Source organism: Equus asinus, chromosome 2, assembly GCF_041296235.1.
Source record: "Equus asinus isolate D_3611 breed Donkey chromosome 2, EquAss-T2T_v2, whole genome shotgun sequence".
Classification (NCBI taxonomy): Eukaryota; Metazoa; Chordata; class Mammalia; order Perissodactyla; family Equidae; genus Equus; species Equus asinus.
The window spans coordinates 34,730,929-34,747,815 of NC_091791.1; the positions used below are offsets into that span (position 1 = coordinate 34,730,929).

The 16,887-nt window shown below is 36.2% G+C and overlaps 1 protein-coding gene and 1 pseudogene across 2 annotated transcripts in view; one reads left to right on the top strand and one right to left on the bottom strand.

The window, feature by feature from the left end:
- Positions 1–16,887, bottom strand: part of LOC139039790 (cytochrome P450 2C42-like) — a 226,130-nt pseudogene that overhangs the window by 71,506 nt on the left and 137,737 nt on the right.
- LOC106842118 (cytochrome P450 2C19-like) overlaps positions 1–16,887 on the top strand; it is a 32,199-nt gene that overhangs the window by 11,270 nt on the left and 4,042 nt on the right. For both annotated transcript variants that reach the window (XM_070486689.1, XM_014858446.3), the window contains 4 exons: positions 544–704; positions 1,893–2,069; positions 9,064–9,205; positions 12,014–12,201. In XM_070486689.1, coding sequence (XP_070342790.1) covers positions 544–704; positions 1,893–2,069; positions 9,064–9,205; positions 12,014–12,201 — 668 coding nt within the window. The remainder of the gene's footprint in view (positions 1–543; positions 705–1,892; positions 2,070–9,063; positions 9,206–12,013; positions 12,202–16,887) is intronic.

The window sequence follows — 16,887 nt, forward strand, 5'->3', positions numbered from 1 at the left end:
TTTTTTCAAGAAATCATTGATGCATTCTTCTGTTATACATTTATTCCTTCAAATACATAAATTCACCCATAATCTCTGTCTCTTTAGTCTCCCCTTATGTTTTACAATTATTTCAACTATTCATTAAATATAAAAAGTTGGAAGTCTCTATCAATTTTTTCTTCCTATATCAGTCCTTAATTGTTTACAGTCTTTGAAAATAGAAGTTATTCTGCACAGATAAATTAAGAAATGGACTTTTTAAATGTGTTCTAGTTCCCTCCAAAATAAGAGGTATGTTGGGTTAGAATGATGTAAAAAAAGGTGGTGGATGTGAATAGAGTATAGGGAAAACCATTATTTAACTGGCTAGTATGTAATGGTCAACTCAGGTTTAATATAGAAGTGATATGTTGATTTAATGCACGATCAATTTTTCCTGTTAAGTGAATATCTAGGGAGATATTGCTTTAAAGTTTCTAAAATTACTTTTCTCTGTTATCTCAAATGCAAACACTTTTATATGTGCATTTTAATTTTTTTTTAATGTTTCCGATTCTTTAGCTTCACCTTGCAATCCCACTTTTATCCTGGGCTGTGCTCCCTGCAATGTGATCTGCTCCATTATTTTCCAGAATCGTTTTGATTATACAGATCAGAATTTTCTTAACTTGTTGAAATTATTGAATGAAGCCATCAGTATTATGAGCTCCCCATGGGTGCAGGTGAGACCAAGATCCTTTCTTTCTGAGAAACCATTGATACTCCTTTCTCTGACAAGACCAAAATTCTCTATGGACAAAACTGTGAAGTGGATATTTGAATACCACAGTCCTGCCCAGAGCTTAGTGTCATAGAGTAAACTTCTGGGAAAGATGGCTGAGCCCTTTATTTTACAGACAAGAAAATGAATGCCCAAATACAGATCTTGAATTTGAGTCCGTTTGCTCCCTGTCCAGTAGTTTTTCCACTGAATTTCAAAGACTAATTTCCATAAGTCATTTTGTTGACTGTCCACTAAATATGGCCATAGCATTCAATGGGCACCCAAACTCTTGCTGAAAGACTTCCATTACCCACAAGGATTGCCTTTCAATCAACACTTAGAAACTTCCCCATCGCATTCCTTGTCAGTAATATCCTAATTTAGGATATCAAGGAAGGAGAATATTTGAGAGCATAGATGCTGCTAAGAAACTCTGAACTGGGAGGGGATGTTTGATGCTTCAGTTGGGATCCTAGCTGAAAAGATAACTGGGTTAGGAATGACAAAATGATTGGGCTTTGTGGTGTAAGAACCCTAAACAAACACAATATCACCCTATGCTGAGCTGCCATGTCTTATATTCCGTCTAAGAGATAATTGTGTGATCTTAGAGAACTCACTTAACTGCTCTTGTGCACAGTTATTTTATACATAAAATGCTCAATTGGATTTCTTGTTATTTTCAAGACATTCTCCATAATAACGTACTGATTCTGTTTGTGAGGTTGTTTGATGCAAGTGAGAAACAGCAGACACTAGCTTATGCTCTTTATCAGGTTACTCAAACTCTCTTAACCTCTGTCCTCATCTACAAAATGTGAATCATATCAATTAATGTCACCCTATATTTCCAGTTGGTAGGATAAGTTGATGTTACACATGAGAGATTTGATATAAACATGTTATTTATTTTTGACAATGATCTATAAGTCTAAGAAATGATTATCATTTTATTCTTTGGTCATATTCTCTTCCTGAAGTTTTTGTAAGCATAGAGAATTACTATATGCACAGTGAAATTCCTCCCTTAAGGGAAAGACCATAGTTTATTGGTTGTATATTAACAGTCTCTAGCCAGGACTTTGCATATGATTTACATGTCTTCACTGAGTGTTTTTTACTTAATAAACTTTTTTTTATCTTTTAGATCTGCAATGCTTTTCCTGCTTTAATGGAGTATTTCCCAGGGAGTCATAATAAATTATCTAAAAATTTTACTTATACAAAAAGTTATCTTTTGGAGAAAATAAAAGAACACCAAGAATCTCTAGACATTAACAATCCTCGGGACTTCATTGATTGTTTCCTGATCAAAATGGAACAGGTAAATGTTAACAACAGTTCAATTATTTGACTGCTTGTGCATTTTGTGGTTCATTGATTAATACTGTAGTTACTAGGGATGTTTAAATGGTCAGACAAGAAATACTTTCCAAGCACTTTAAGTACTTATTGTGAGGGTGGATCTGCATTAGGCATCAGGGAAAATTTAAAATTGAATTGTTAGATGACTAGAATAAATGGACCTTGTTCTTAGGTGCTAATAATATATTCAAGGAAGAACAGGATGCACAACTCAGGTGATATGGGTACAATTACAAAAAGTAACAAAATACAAAGTATTGAGCAATAAAATGAAGATGGAAATGATCATTTGTACTCAGTATATGGATGAATGGGAAGGAACAGCTTGACCAAGGTGGGCTTCTTGAATATTCTGAGGTTTGAGTAGATCTTAAAATGTTTTCAATGAGGGACAGGGAAGGGAATTTCTGGTGGATTGACTGGTGAATGCAAAAGTTCAGAGGTGTGTGTTGGCAAAAAGATTAGGTAGATGAAAAAGGGAAGCCGTAACTGAGTGTAACTGAAAATGAATTTGGAATGATAAAGAGTTGGAAGTTGATATTCTCAAGTAATGTGTAAGCATGAATGCTGGCATGGAAAATTTTGATTTGTTCAGGAAGAAATATGAGCCAAAACAAGAATGCAATTCAGATAATTATTAAGAAAAGTTATCCTATGGAGGGATCTGTATGATGAGAATGGAGTTCAAGGACTAGCTTGGAGATTTTTCATCTCTTTAAACTTAGACTTGATGGCGGTCTGGGCCATAGAAGTGCAGAGGAATCTCAAATAAAATCAGGTTTATCCATCATATCAAATTTCAGAGATCTAGGGAGAGAATTAATTAGACTGTACCATAGAAGTCAAAGTAGAAGCAACATTTTAGAAGAAATGGAACAGATAAAATTGGGAAATAAAGAATGCCATCCCTGGGAAGGTCCTTGGATTTTATTAGATTTTGTGCCAGAGGAATTCTACAGAGAGTGCTTTAGTAGAGAGGGAAGGATGGAAGGCAAATTACAGGGACTTGTATAGGAAACTTCAAGGATGAGATCAAATGTCCCATTTGGGAAGTTCGACTAAGGTGGGAAAGATTTGAATGGTGAATTTCAATAGTGGTAGCGTCAAGTTGAAAAACTAAGTAAAGAAGTTAATAGATACCATTACCAGGAAGACACTTGTGTTGGAACAAGGTTCTCATTGATGTGAGCTGAGGTAGACTCCAGCATAATTTGTAAAAAGCTAACTTCAGAGAAGAAAATTCTTTCCCCTGGGGCTACCATTATTTTACTCAATAACTTTGTAGCACTGAGAAGATATGAAAAATCACTTATTAGGGCAAGATGTGAAGTGAGTCACAGATGCTGAAGGAGATGATATTCAACGAATCACCCTTAGAATTTGAGCTAGACCTTAAGATCATGTGTTATAACCGTAATAAAGTAACAAGATGAAATGGTTTGAAGAAACTAGAAGAGGGAAAAAGCAAATTACTTTGCCTCTCTGCCTTCTTTTCTGTTAAAGCAATGACATTCTTTTTGGGGTGTGTTAATTTGAAAAACTGATTAAATGTGTGGAGAATTTCCCAGAAAAATGCACCTACATGACTTCACCATATTTTTCTTATAATTATTGGACTTTCCTTGATGCTGTGAAGCCTCTTCATTAATCTCAGGTCAGGGAGAGCTGTAAGATCTCTGATGTTTCTATTTCAAGTTGTTATTTCCTGAGTACTACATTTAAAAACAACATTGTTTTGGGGCCAGCCCAGTGGCACAGTGATTAAGTTCACATGTTCTGCTTCAGTGGCCTGGGGTTCACCAGTTTGGATCCCAGGTGCGGGCCTACCCACCAATCGTCAAGCCATGCTGTGGCAGGCATCCCACATATAAAGTAGAGGAGGATGGGCACAAATGTTAGCTCAAGGCCAGTCTTCCTCATCAAAAAGAGGAGGATTGGCGGCAGCCGTTAGGTCAGGGCTAATCTTCCTCAAAAAAAGAAAAATATTGTTTCTGTGGTCTCACAATGTATTTAAGATCTTGATTAAATTTTTTTGTAACAGCTTTGTTGAGATAGCATTCACATATCATACAACTTGCCCACTTGAAGTGCACAATTTAATGGTTTTCAGTATTTTCACAGTTCTGAAACCATCATCATCATCATCATTTGAGAACATTTTCATCACTCTAAAAAGAAATCTCCTTTCTTTAGCAGTCATTCCCCAATTTTCCCCAAACATCCCAGCCCTAGGCAACAACTAGTCTACTTTCTGTTACTGTAGATCTGCCTATCCTGGATATTTTAGAGAAACTGAATTTATAATGTGTGGACTTTTGTGATTGCCTTCTTTCACTTGGCATAACTGAAAGCACTACTTTCACTTAGCCTGTTTCCAAGGTTTATCGTCATTGTAGCATGTGTCAGGACTTCATTCCTTTTTACGGATGAATAATATTCCATTGTATGGGTATACTATGTTTATTTATTCACTCATCAATTGATGGATATTTCAGTTCTTCCATTTTTTGGCTATTATGAATAATACTTCTATAAACATTTCTGTAGAACTGTTTGTGTGGACCTATGGTTTTATATCTCTTGGATATATACCTGGGAGTGGAAATCCTGGGTCGTGTTGTAACTCTATGTTTAATCTTTTGATGAACTGAGGCTGGATCAAAAATCCAAATGGAAGAGATAAAACTATAAAACTCTTAGAAGAAAACACAGGCAGAATAGTAGCTGAGCCATTTCATACTCCCACTAGAAGCATATGAGGGTCCCAATTTCTCCATATCCCCATTACATTTGCTATTTTCTGTAGTTTTGATTATAGCAATCTTAATGGATGTGAAATGGTCTCTCATTGTATTTTGACTTGCATTTTGCTGATGGTTAATGATGTTGAGCATCTTTTCCATGGTTTTATTAGCCATTTATATAGATAGATAGATAGATAGATAGATAGATAGATAGATAATCTTGGAATTATTTCCCCTTTTACTCTCAGGTTATTTGTTTTTATTTATTATCAAGTTGTAAAGGTTCTTACGTATTCTAGATAGAAATTCCTTATCAGATAATTTACCAATGTTTTCTCCATTCTGTGAGTTATCTTTTTATTGCTTGATGTCTTTTAAAGTGGAAAACTTTTTAGTTTTGATGAAGTTCACTTTATCTGTTTTTCTTTGGTTGCTTGAGCTTTTGGTGTCATATTGAAGAAAAATTACCTAATAGAAGGTCACAAAGATTTATGCCTCTGTTTCTTCCTAACAGTGGTATAAGTTTAGCTTGGTCATGTAGGTCTACAATTCATTTTAGATTCATTATGTAAATAGAAGGAGGCTCAAGATCATGGCATAGGAAGATCTTGAACTCACCTCCTCCCACAAACACCAAATCTACAACGGTTTGGAATAATTTCTTCTGAAATGGACCTGAAGATTGGATGAACAGAGCCTCCACAATGAGTGATAAAGGGGCAGCATCAAAACAATTTAAAAAAAAAGTAGAGTTATGGGCCCACCAAAGAAAAAACACACCGCAGCCACTGCAATTCACAATCTAGAGAGATCTCAAAGGTATGAATTGCTCCCCTTAGGAACAAGGGATTTGAGCTCCACATCAGCCACCACAAACTTTAGATCTTGCATAAGAGAGACAAGCCCCTCAAACACTGGGCTTCGAAAATCAATGGGGATATGTCCAGGAAAACTATAAAACAATAGGAAATGGAAAACCCACTCTTAAAAGTGCTTGCCTGCTGATTCACTCAACCTGTAAACCAGCCCAAAGACAGCAGTTTGGAAAATGCATAAAATATAGGTAAAGGAGACTCATTACTGACTTTAAAGGATTGGCCAGAGAGGCACGAATCAGCAGAAACTTCCCCCAGGCACTGAGACAGTAACAGGAGCCATTCTTGTGATTTCAGTCTACCTTGCTAATGCCAGCACTGATGGGTACCATTTTGAAATTCTCCCTCTAATCTGTTAGTGCCAGTGGGTGCACCCCAGTGAAAACCCCACCCACAAAATCACTGCAGCAGTCACAGACATGCCTTTCAGACAGACGAGGGACCAGTCTTGCCCACCAATGTGTCACAGCAGTCACAGACATACCTAGAAGACAGCCTTTGACTTACTCCATCAACTAATGTGTGAAAGTGGTTCAAAGATGCACCTAGCAGCAAGCCCAAGGCAAACCCCACTCGCCAATGTGCTTGTGGCAGGTATGGATGAAACCAGAAACTGGGCCTTGGGCCTGCCTCCTCTACCAATGCACCACAGTGGTCATGACTGCACCTTGCAGCGGGCTGAAAGCCAGCCCCGATCAACATTCCACAGTTACAGCCTGGCTGCAACAGGATGTCTCATGCAGATCACATAGGGGATGCCTCTTGAGTGCTTGGCTCAGGTGGCCAGAAAAGACTGAGCTTCTGGGTCCCATAGGAATTCTCCTATACAAGCCTTCTCCTTCAAGACTGTGAGAAGTAGCTGATTTAGGTAATATATAGAAACAAACACAGAGAGTTAGTCAAAATGAGGAGACAGGGGAATATGAGTCAAATGAAAGAACAAGACAAAATATCAGAAAAAAGAACTAAACAAAATGGAGATAAGCAACCTATCTGATAAAAAGTTCAAAATAATGGTCATAAAAATGCTCACTGAACTTGGAAGAAGAATGAATGAGCACAGTGAAAGCTTCAACAAAGAGATAGAAAATATAAGAAAGAATCAATAAGAGCTGAAAAACATAATAACTGAAAGGAAAATTTATGAACTTCTTTCTCATCAAGCACTCCCCTGGATGCTCTAAGTGTTCAGCTAGACTCCAGAGTTCCAAAATAGTTGCTTCAGAAGCTCATACCAGGTCAATAGTTCTTTCTGTAGAGGGAGTCATTTCTGAAACTTTCTACTCTGCCGTCTTTGTGCCACTTGAACAATATTAAGTGTTTTGATTCATGACATGGAATTTGTTTCTATATTTTTAGGTCTTCTTTGATTTCATTCAACATTGCTCTATATAGTCTAGCTTAATTTTGTTTGAATATATGCACATTGCCACTAAATATCCAAATTCATGTCAACAGATAAAATATTAATATTAGTTTATGAGTATACTGCTCTTCTTACTGACTTTAAGGTAATTTTGATTTGAAAAGCTTAGAAAATCATGGAAAGCCAATGTTAATAAGGGCTATAACTGTCTCTGTCTAGGAAGTACATCTGTTCAGAGGGTTAAATCTGTCTTAATGTTGTTGATTACATAATTTTAGACATGCCACAGGTCACCTGGAGATTATAAGAGCACCGTTAAATTAATGCTGGCCTAAGGACTAAACATATATTTTTTGACTGTCTAGTCAACATTAAAAATTAACCTCTTGTTGTCACTTTTGTGTCACATAATCCCCTCAGTCCTAAATCAACCTTAGTTGTCCTTATCAAGTGCTTTCCCTCTTCCAATCACCAATTGTTGAGAGTTCCATTTATTCTGTCCCTTATCTTTAGCATCTGCACTACCCTTACCCTCAACTTTCTCTTCTGGGGAATTAATGCCTGAACTCTCTGTCTTCATGTTTGTGGTGTCCCTCATATTTATAATTTCTATTCATCCCTGCACTTGTTTCCTAGACCAAGTTGCCTATTGCCTTACATCTGGAATACAATAGTGGTCAGCCTCATCTTGTTTTTGTGAATCCATTCTCTTTCTCTATAACCTGTTCTAGGATGTACTGCCATCTTAGCTGTTGTACAATTTCAATTTCATAATGAATCTTTAGGTAATAGTGAATCCAGCTAAGCTCTTTAAAAGAAAAGAGAACTGGGGCCGGCCCGGTGGTGCAGCAGTTAAGTTCGCACCTTCCGCTTCGGCGGTCCAGGGTTCGCCAGTTCCAATCCTGGGTGCGGACATGGCACTACTTGTCAAGCCATGCTGTGGTAGGTGTCCCACGTATAAAAAAAGTAGAGGAAGAAGGGCACGGATGTTAGCTCAGGGCCAGTCTTCCTCAGCAAAAAGAGGAAGATTGGTAGCAGATGTTAGCTCAGGGCTAATCTTCCTCAAAAAAATAAAAAAAGAGAACTGCATACTCTTGATTTAGGCTTATTACATCTTCCATGATATGGCTCTAATTTACTCATTAGAATCAATTAAGATTATATTTACTTACAAATAAGAGAAAATCCAATTAACAATGTCTTAAACAAATAGTTTGCTGATTTATCTTACATACGTAGAGTCTTGTAGTGAACCATTCTAGGGTTAGTACAGTAGCCCTGACTCATCACAGGGTCAAGCACCTTCCATTTTCCTTCACCATACTTAGTATACAGGCCTTCATCTTCATGCTTAAATATTGCTGTCCCAAAATGATGTCTACCTCCCCTCCACTTTCGCCTCTGTGTTTTGAGTAAGAAGAAGGAAAGAGAAGTGGCACCAATAAGATTTTGCTTGATCTCATTTGCCAAAAATATATTATATGGCCCAGATAACTGCAAAAATAATGGTAAATGTGGGACTGGCCCCGTGGCCGAGTGGTTAAGTTCTCGTGCTCTGCTGCAGGCAGCCCAGTGTTTCATTGGTTCGAATCCTGGGCGCGGACATGGTACTGCTCATCAAACCACGCTGAGGCAGCGTCCCACATGCCACAACTAGAGGGATCCACAACGAAGAATATACAACTATGTACTGGGGGGCTTTGGGGAGAAAAAGGAAAAAAAATAAAATCTTAAAAAAAAAATAATCGTAAATGAAATTTTTAGGCAAGCAAGGAGTCATGGAGTAGGAAACGAAGATTGGGCCAAGTATTCCGCAATCTACCATACCATACAGTGGCTTTTTCTAATACTGCACTATTCAGTTTCAATGATGGCTTAACTTTATAACAATCTACGTTATTTTGCATTTATTGTAATTAAATATGCTGGCAAACTAATTTGCAAATAATTGCAATAAATCATTCCTAGGACAAGCACAATCTACAGTCTGAATTTACTACTGAAAATTTGATAAACGCTGTATTTGATTTATTTTCTGCTGGGACAGAGACAACAAGCACCACCTTGAGATATGGACTCCTGCTTCTGATAAAGCACCCAGAGGTCACAGGTATGACTACAGATTGTGAACAGGGTGAATTTAATAATAGAAATCTGGCAAGACACTGTTAGTGTTCTGCATCTTATGTCTCTTTAGAAGCCTCATTATTGAAATTTCTGTACCACGAGCTGTAATTTGTCGAAACTTAATGAATGGATAAAAATGACACAGCTTTGCACAATAGAGGTTAGTGACTGAGAGAAGTGAATGACAGTGTGGGTCATAGGAAAGCAATAAAGTTTTGGTGCAGTGTCTGGATTCCATTGGGAGGTGATTAGTGTCAGGCAACAGCCATTGTGAATTGACCAAAGATTGCTTATTGGTTTTCTCAAGAAGAGGCCACTTTGAATGGCAGTTATGTTCTTGCAGAAATCTTTCCTTATTCTGAAAATAAAGCAGCATTCTAACGATGGGGTAGGGAATATGGAAACTATTTTTACAGAAACATAAGTGGAAATTCTAGAAATTTAGTGAGGCAGCCTGGGAAAATTTCCACAGTCTGAGAAATATTTCAAAAGGCTAGATTCAAAGAATGGTGTTGCTATTTAAGCAGAAGACGTGCTTAATGGCATTTTATTATTTCAGAAGTCTGTTTCCAGGAAACTGAGTTTGCCAAAATAAGAATTTTGGTGGGCAAATAATTTTATCTTTTTTTTTTTTTAAGATTTTATTTTTTCCTTTTTCTCCCCAAAGCCCCCCCGGTACATAGTTGTGTATTCTTCGTTGTGGGTTCCTCTAGTTGTGGCATGTGGGACGCTGCCTCAGCGTGGTCTGACGAGCAGTGCCATGTCCGCGCCCAGGATTCGAACCGACGAAACACTGGGCCACCTGCAGCGGAGCGCGCGAACTTAACCACTCGGCCACAGGGCCAGCCCCAAATAATTTTATCTTTTATGAACAATTTTATTTTACCAATTTACCTCAAAAGAGTTCCAGTTGTGCATAGTAGATTAGAAACATACATTGCCTTTCTTTGTGTCAGGATCTCATTGAAATGATTATAAAATAATTACAAATGAGAATTAATTAGTCCTTTGAAGTTTGAGAAGAGGAGTACAGGAAGCAGCCAACAAGTCTTTAACAAATTTATGAAACACAGAGAGCAGAAGGAAGGGTGATAATTACCTCAGCAGAGAGGATGAAGTTAGAACCTAAATGTCAGAAGATTTGTCCACATGGAAAAGCTAATTTGTGTCCCTAAATCTCCACAATTCTCTCTATTTGGAAGTACCAAGTGTCTGATAAGTTAGGGGAGAATGAGGCAGAAGACAGGAGGCTCCCTCTACAATGTGTACAGGTTTGTATAATTGTACAGATTCTCTCTGTAATTTTTTGGAGCAGGTAATTGTTTTTCTCTCACAGGAAAGAGAGTTTTCCCAAATGAATTGCCTGTATATTCCAGCATCAAGATACAACATTCTCTCCAAGTATCTAGCAGAGTAAATGAAATAAAGGCATGCACGTGGAGCACAGCATCACGAAATTTCAGAACATCAGGGAAAAGTTAAAACCACAAAAACATTCAGAGATAAATCAGGTCGTATATATAAAAGATTAGGAATAGAATGGTATCAGCATTCTCAAGAGTAACTATCATCTTGTGTATTAGTAGAAAAAACATATTTTCACATGTGCATGTTAACTAAAAATTTTACTTCCTCTTTCCACTTTCTCAGAGGGATACTGGAGGATATAAGCCATCCAAATACTTGACACCAGGTCAGACAGGGTCATGGACTCCAGGAATTGGAAGACCTCCTGTAGGAGGATGGAAGTTTCAGGGAGGGTACTTGAGCCCAGGCCTGGGAAACAACCAGTTTACATTGTACTAGATAGATAAAGCAAGTGTGAAGGAAGTTAAGAAAAATAAGAGAGAAATGGTTGACAATCTGAGGTTTGAGCATTTGAAAAAATTGTTACTAGGAGTTTAAAGCATCTGCCTGATCATTTGGGAACAATTCTAAATAGGCAACGAGAAATTTAGGAATTGATATAAATTGTTTAAAAATAACTTCAAAATATGCAAAGTGAAAAATAATCATAGTTATCTTACCAGTGAACAATATTTATGTGGTTATCATGGCATAAACAATGTGTATTGATATACTCAGAATTATGATCAAAACGTATAGGTGAAAGTGGAATGAGGTGAAGTGTGTGTATATGCTTGTGTGTGTGTCTCTTCATGTGTATTTTGTGTGGAGTGGAAATGGAGATGTAAATCTTCATCTCTCATACCATGACTTCATTAGATAAGGCCTAAAGTTGGATAAATGAATAAGTACAATCAGAAAGAGTCACTATTTAGAAATATGAATATACATTTCAGAAGAAACTGCTAGAGTGATTCAGAGGCTGTATCTGGGGAGTGGGGGGTTGAAAGGGATCCACTGCAAGTTGCGTGTGCACACATGCAAACACACACACAAAGACTTACATCCATACAGATCTGAAACATTGTGTATTATTTTTATGTAAATTAATATTTATTCCTGTTTTTCTTTCTGCAGTGACAATAATTTCTTGAGTTAATTATGTGATAATGCTTCATATTTTGTAAAATTTCATCATTTCTATTTGTATTAATTATCCCTAATGGTAATGTGTAGGTATGTACAGATACATCTAATGCCTACCTTGTAGGAGAGTTATATGTTGTAGTATAGCGATTCTCCAAATCTAGGTGTACTTACAGGCATACAAATTACATTTGTAGTGACATTGGAAAACCTTCATAATTGTTAATGTAACCCCAAATTGCTGTGGCAAATGAGCCATTTTACTTCTTATCCATTAATCTTACTTGTGTCTTATCAGCCAAAATCCAGGAAGAGATTGACCGCGTGATTGGCAGACACCGAAGCCCCTGCATGCAGGACAGGAGCCACATGCCCTACATGGATGCTGTGGTGCACGAGATTCAGAGATACATTGACCTCATTCCCACCAACTTGCCTCACGCAGTGACACAAGATATAAAGTTCAGAAACTACCTCATCCCCAAGGTAAGATTTGTTTCTCTTATAGTGACCTGAACATTTTTGAAGTTCCCATATTCACAATACAGTTCCACTCTTCTACCAACACAAGAAGAGAGAAATGCAAAAATCATGCATTTGGCAGCTTTAAAGGACTTTGTATTGTATGTAATTTGGGCTAACAAGCTTTATAACAGCTCTTGATACCTGGCAGTGTAAGTCTTGCAGATTTCTTCTGCTTCTTCAAGATTATTTTGACCAACCATAGCTATTTACATTTCCAAATAAATTTTAGTATTAGTTTGTTAATTTCCTAAAACACTCTCCTGGGATTTTATCAGGGTGACATTAAATTTACAGATCATTTTGAAAAGAATTGGCATCACGAAAAATTGACATGTTACACTTTGAATTCATGAATATGGCATATGCTTCCAAGTTATTTGAGCTTTCTTTATTTTTTAAATAATGTTTTCTTTCATTGCAACAGCTTGCATATCTTTTATTAGTTTTTTCCTAGGAATTAATATTTTTGACCCTATTATAAATTGTATAATTTTAAAAATGTCTTTTCCATTTCTTTGCATCTGGTATATGGAAATGTAATTAATTTTATTATTTTGATGACCTTTTATGTAGCAACCTTGATAAATTTACTAATCATTGCTAATAGTTTGTGTGTAGATTCATTTGGAGTTTCATTGTGCACAATCCTGCTGTATGGGTCAATGTTTATTGTGTTTCTTTTTTATTGAAATATAATTGACATACAATATTATATTAGTTTCAGGTGTACAACATAACGATTCTATATTTATTACAGTGTGAAATTATCACCAAAATAAGGCTAGTTACCATCTGTCACCATACAAAGTGAACAAATTTTATTTTCTTGTGATGAGAACTTTTAAGATCTACTCTCTTAGCAACTTTCAAATATGCAATACAATATTGACTATAGTCACCATGTTGTGCATTATATCCCCATGACTTATTTATTTTATAACTGGAAGTTTGTACCTCTTGAACCCCTTTACCCATTTTACCCAACTCCCAACCCCCCTTCCCTTTGCCGGCCACTAATCTATTCTCTGTATCTATTAGTTTTGTTTGGTCATTTGTTTTATTTCTTGTTTGCCAATACTCATGATTTTAATTTCTCTTTATTGAATTATTGCATTGGCTAGAATTTTCAAGATAGTGTTCAAAAAATGGTACTAATGGACCTCCTTGTTTCATTTTTGATTTCTAGGAGGTGTTGGAGGTTTAACACTACACTATTGATAATGATTTATTACGTATATTTTGGTAGATATTCTTTATAGATTAGGGAAGTTCACTTTCTATTATTTTTGTATGATATTTTGTCATGAATGTGTATACAATTCTGTCAGAAAGATTCTCTGCATCTATTGATATAATCGTATACGTTGGCCCTCCTTTATCCACTAAATATACACATTATAAGTACACAGCTGGATTTGATTTGCTATGTTTTGTTCTTGGCTTTTATTCTTACATTCATAAGATAGATTGATCTGCAATATTTCTTTCTCAAAATTTTCTTGATGGTTTTCTGATATCAAAGTATTGCTGGCATCATAAAATGAGGTGGGAAATGTTACCTAGTTTATGTCTATTTTTACTGCCTTCTCCTCTCACTCTTTCTGGCCGCATAGTAGTGTCTTTGAATGCCTAATCAATTTTGGTTAAATACAAGATATTACATATGAAAAACGAGAGTGTTTCAGAGAGGTTTGTATTCCTCTAGAAGGAATTCTGCTCTTCTCCACTAGGCAGTCAGAATAATGTAATGCTTCCTGCTCTCATTCAGAATTGGAAATGAAGACAGTCTAAAATTGACTGTAGGTGTCAGCTGACCTCTCTGAGATTCTCTCATCTCTAGAATCTTGAGAAAAGTTTTTGTTTTAGCAGATTTCCAATGCTTTCTAACACATTATTTTTATATTTATTCAGATTTTATAGTTGCTATGCTGCAAGCTGCTTCATTCCACTTGAAACTAACACATATTACTAGCAAAATAAGAAATAATTTAACTAAAAATTCTATTTCTATGAGGGAAAAAGAGTTGTAAGCTTGGTAAGGTTGCAATTACCATCACCATCCTCTGGGGAAGAGGGAATTGAGGACTTTACCAACAAGTAATGGGTCTTGCCCTGATGACCACAGATCAGATGCAAAGGTTAGGACTTCAAGTCCACTGTTTTTTCAACAAAAAAACGCTACCAGGCAAAGGCTTTTCTGTTTTAATTTTGGAGCATGAGGGTAATATTAATAAAACTTGCTTCTCCTCCTGTTACTAACTAAATTGGAAGTAGACTGAGGAATCAGATAAGGATTGCCAGTCTCCTCCATCTGCTACATCAGATTTGAGTACCTGCTTGAGGGCAGCATTGCATCTACCGAACACACCCATAAATTTCTCTGCATGGCAGATCATGTTGTTCCTGGTGACTTTTGAGTAGGGTGAACCAAGAGCCCAAGGGAATGACCCATTCTCTCTGCATGGGACAGCCTAGTATAGAAATAAGCAAGACTGAGTGGCTGATTCTATCTACCCTCTTCCTAAGCAGATAAATGATTTCTCTACCACAGGGTGGAGCCACTGAGCTATGTGGAGATACTGATCTAAGACAGGAGTTGGCAAACATTTTCTGTAATGGGCCATATAGTAAATATTGGGGCAATGGGGGTCTCTGTCGCGACTACTTAACTCTCCCATTGTAACACAAAAGCAGTCATAGACCGTACGTAAATTAAATTAGATTTTGTTCCAATATTTATGGATGACGATGTTTAAGTTTCATATAATTTACCCGTCACAAAATATTATTTTTCTTTTGATTTTTTCAATTTTAAAATTCTTAGCTTATGGGCTATACAAAAACAAGTGTCAGACTGGATTTGCACAAGCTGTGCTTTGCTGACAACTGATTTAAGACAGCCCTGTACAATAGAACTTCCTGCAGTGATGGAAATGTTCTCTATCTGTGCTGTACAATACAGTAGCCACTTGTCCCATATGCTTATTGAGCTCCAGTTTCTAATTTTATTTACTCTTAATTAATTTAATTTAAATAAAAATAATCATGTGTGGCATGTGGCTACTGTGTTGGGTAGTGTGGATCTAAATTATTTTTTTTAAATCCAGAGTTAGAAATCCCTCATCCTCAACTTTGCAATACTGAAAGTCCTGAAAATACAAATAAATATAAGTTTCGTATAGTTTCATTGGTGGTCAAAACCTGACTTGGACTGAAGTGAACCATTTATATTCCTCCTTATCCTACTTTGTGTGAATATTTATATTTTGCTAAAAAGTATCAATGTATTTTATGATATGGTATAACTCTACAATCTTTTGCAAGTATCATAAATTCTACAGTGTATACAACATAATCCGTTCTAAAATATTAAACAACTCTGAAAATGGGAATACATTAGGATCCAGAGATTTCACTTAAGGGATTGTATATTTATACCTTGAAGAGACAAATGTTCAAATTTAATAAGCTGATGCAGAAAAGTAGGAAGAGGGTAAAATTGTTTGCCTAGTGATAATCTTGTGATGGCTGAGAAAACACTTTTAGGGAAGGATGACTTCCTCTGAGTGCAGATTGGCGATTTGTATTTCATGTGCCCAGATTATGCCTTCATGTTTTTAAGTTTTTATTTCGAAGCTGGGAAAACACTTGATCAGAATCATTGCTTTCTTACATGTAGCAGTAGTTCATTCCCTTTTATTTCTGAGTTATATTCCGTGATGTGGAACACCACAAATTGAAGATCTGTTCTCCAGTAGTGGATATTTTAGTTGTTTCCAGTTTTTGGCTATTTGAATAAAAGTGCTATGAACATTCACATACAGATATTTGTATGGACATATGTTTTCATTTCTATTCAGTAAATTCCTAAAGAGTGGGGTTGTTGCAGAAGTGTTTACATTTATACATAACTGACAAATTGTTTTATGATGCAGTTGTGCCATTTTGCATTCCCACCAGCAATGCATGAGAGTTCCATTTGTGCCAGGTATCCTCCATCACTTGCCATGTTTAGTCTTTTTAAATATCAGCTACTATACGGGTGGTGTAATGATATCACATTTTGTTTGAACAATCATTTCCTTCATGAGTAATAATGTATGGCTTCTTTTCACGTCCTTACTGGCCATCAAGTATATTCTTTGTCAAAGTGTCTGCTCAAATTATATGCCTATTTTCTATGATATCATTTTTTATTATGATTGAATTGCTCTAGCTCTTTATGTATGTTGAATATGAGTTGTTTATCAGATACATGCTTTATAATATTTATTCCCGGTCTGTGGCTTCTTCTTTTAGTTTCTTAAGAACAGCCTACAAAGAACAGAAGTGTTTAATTTTAATGGAGTCCAATTTATCAATTATTTCTTTTATTATTTGTGCTTTTGTGTCCTGTCTAAAACATACTTTCCAGCACAAGTTCCCAGGCACTTATTTGTACCATTTTCTAGAAGTTTTATGCTTTTAGCTCTTACATTTACATCAGTGATCCATTTCAAGTTAATTTTTATTTGTAGTGTGAGGTTACGGTCATACATCATTTCTTTTTTTTTAATGAATGTCCAAGTGTTCCAGCACTATTTGTTTAAAATATATCTACTTTTGCATCTTCAAGAAATGTTTTGACATATTAATTGTGTAAAAACA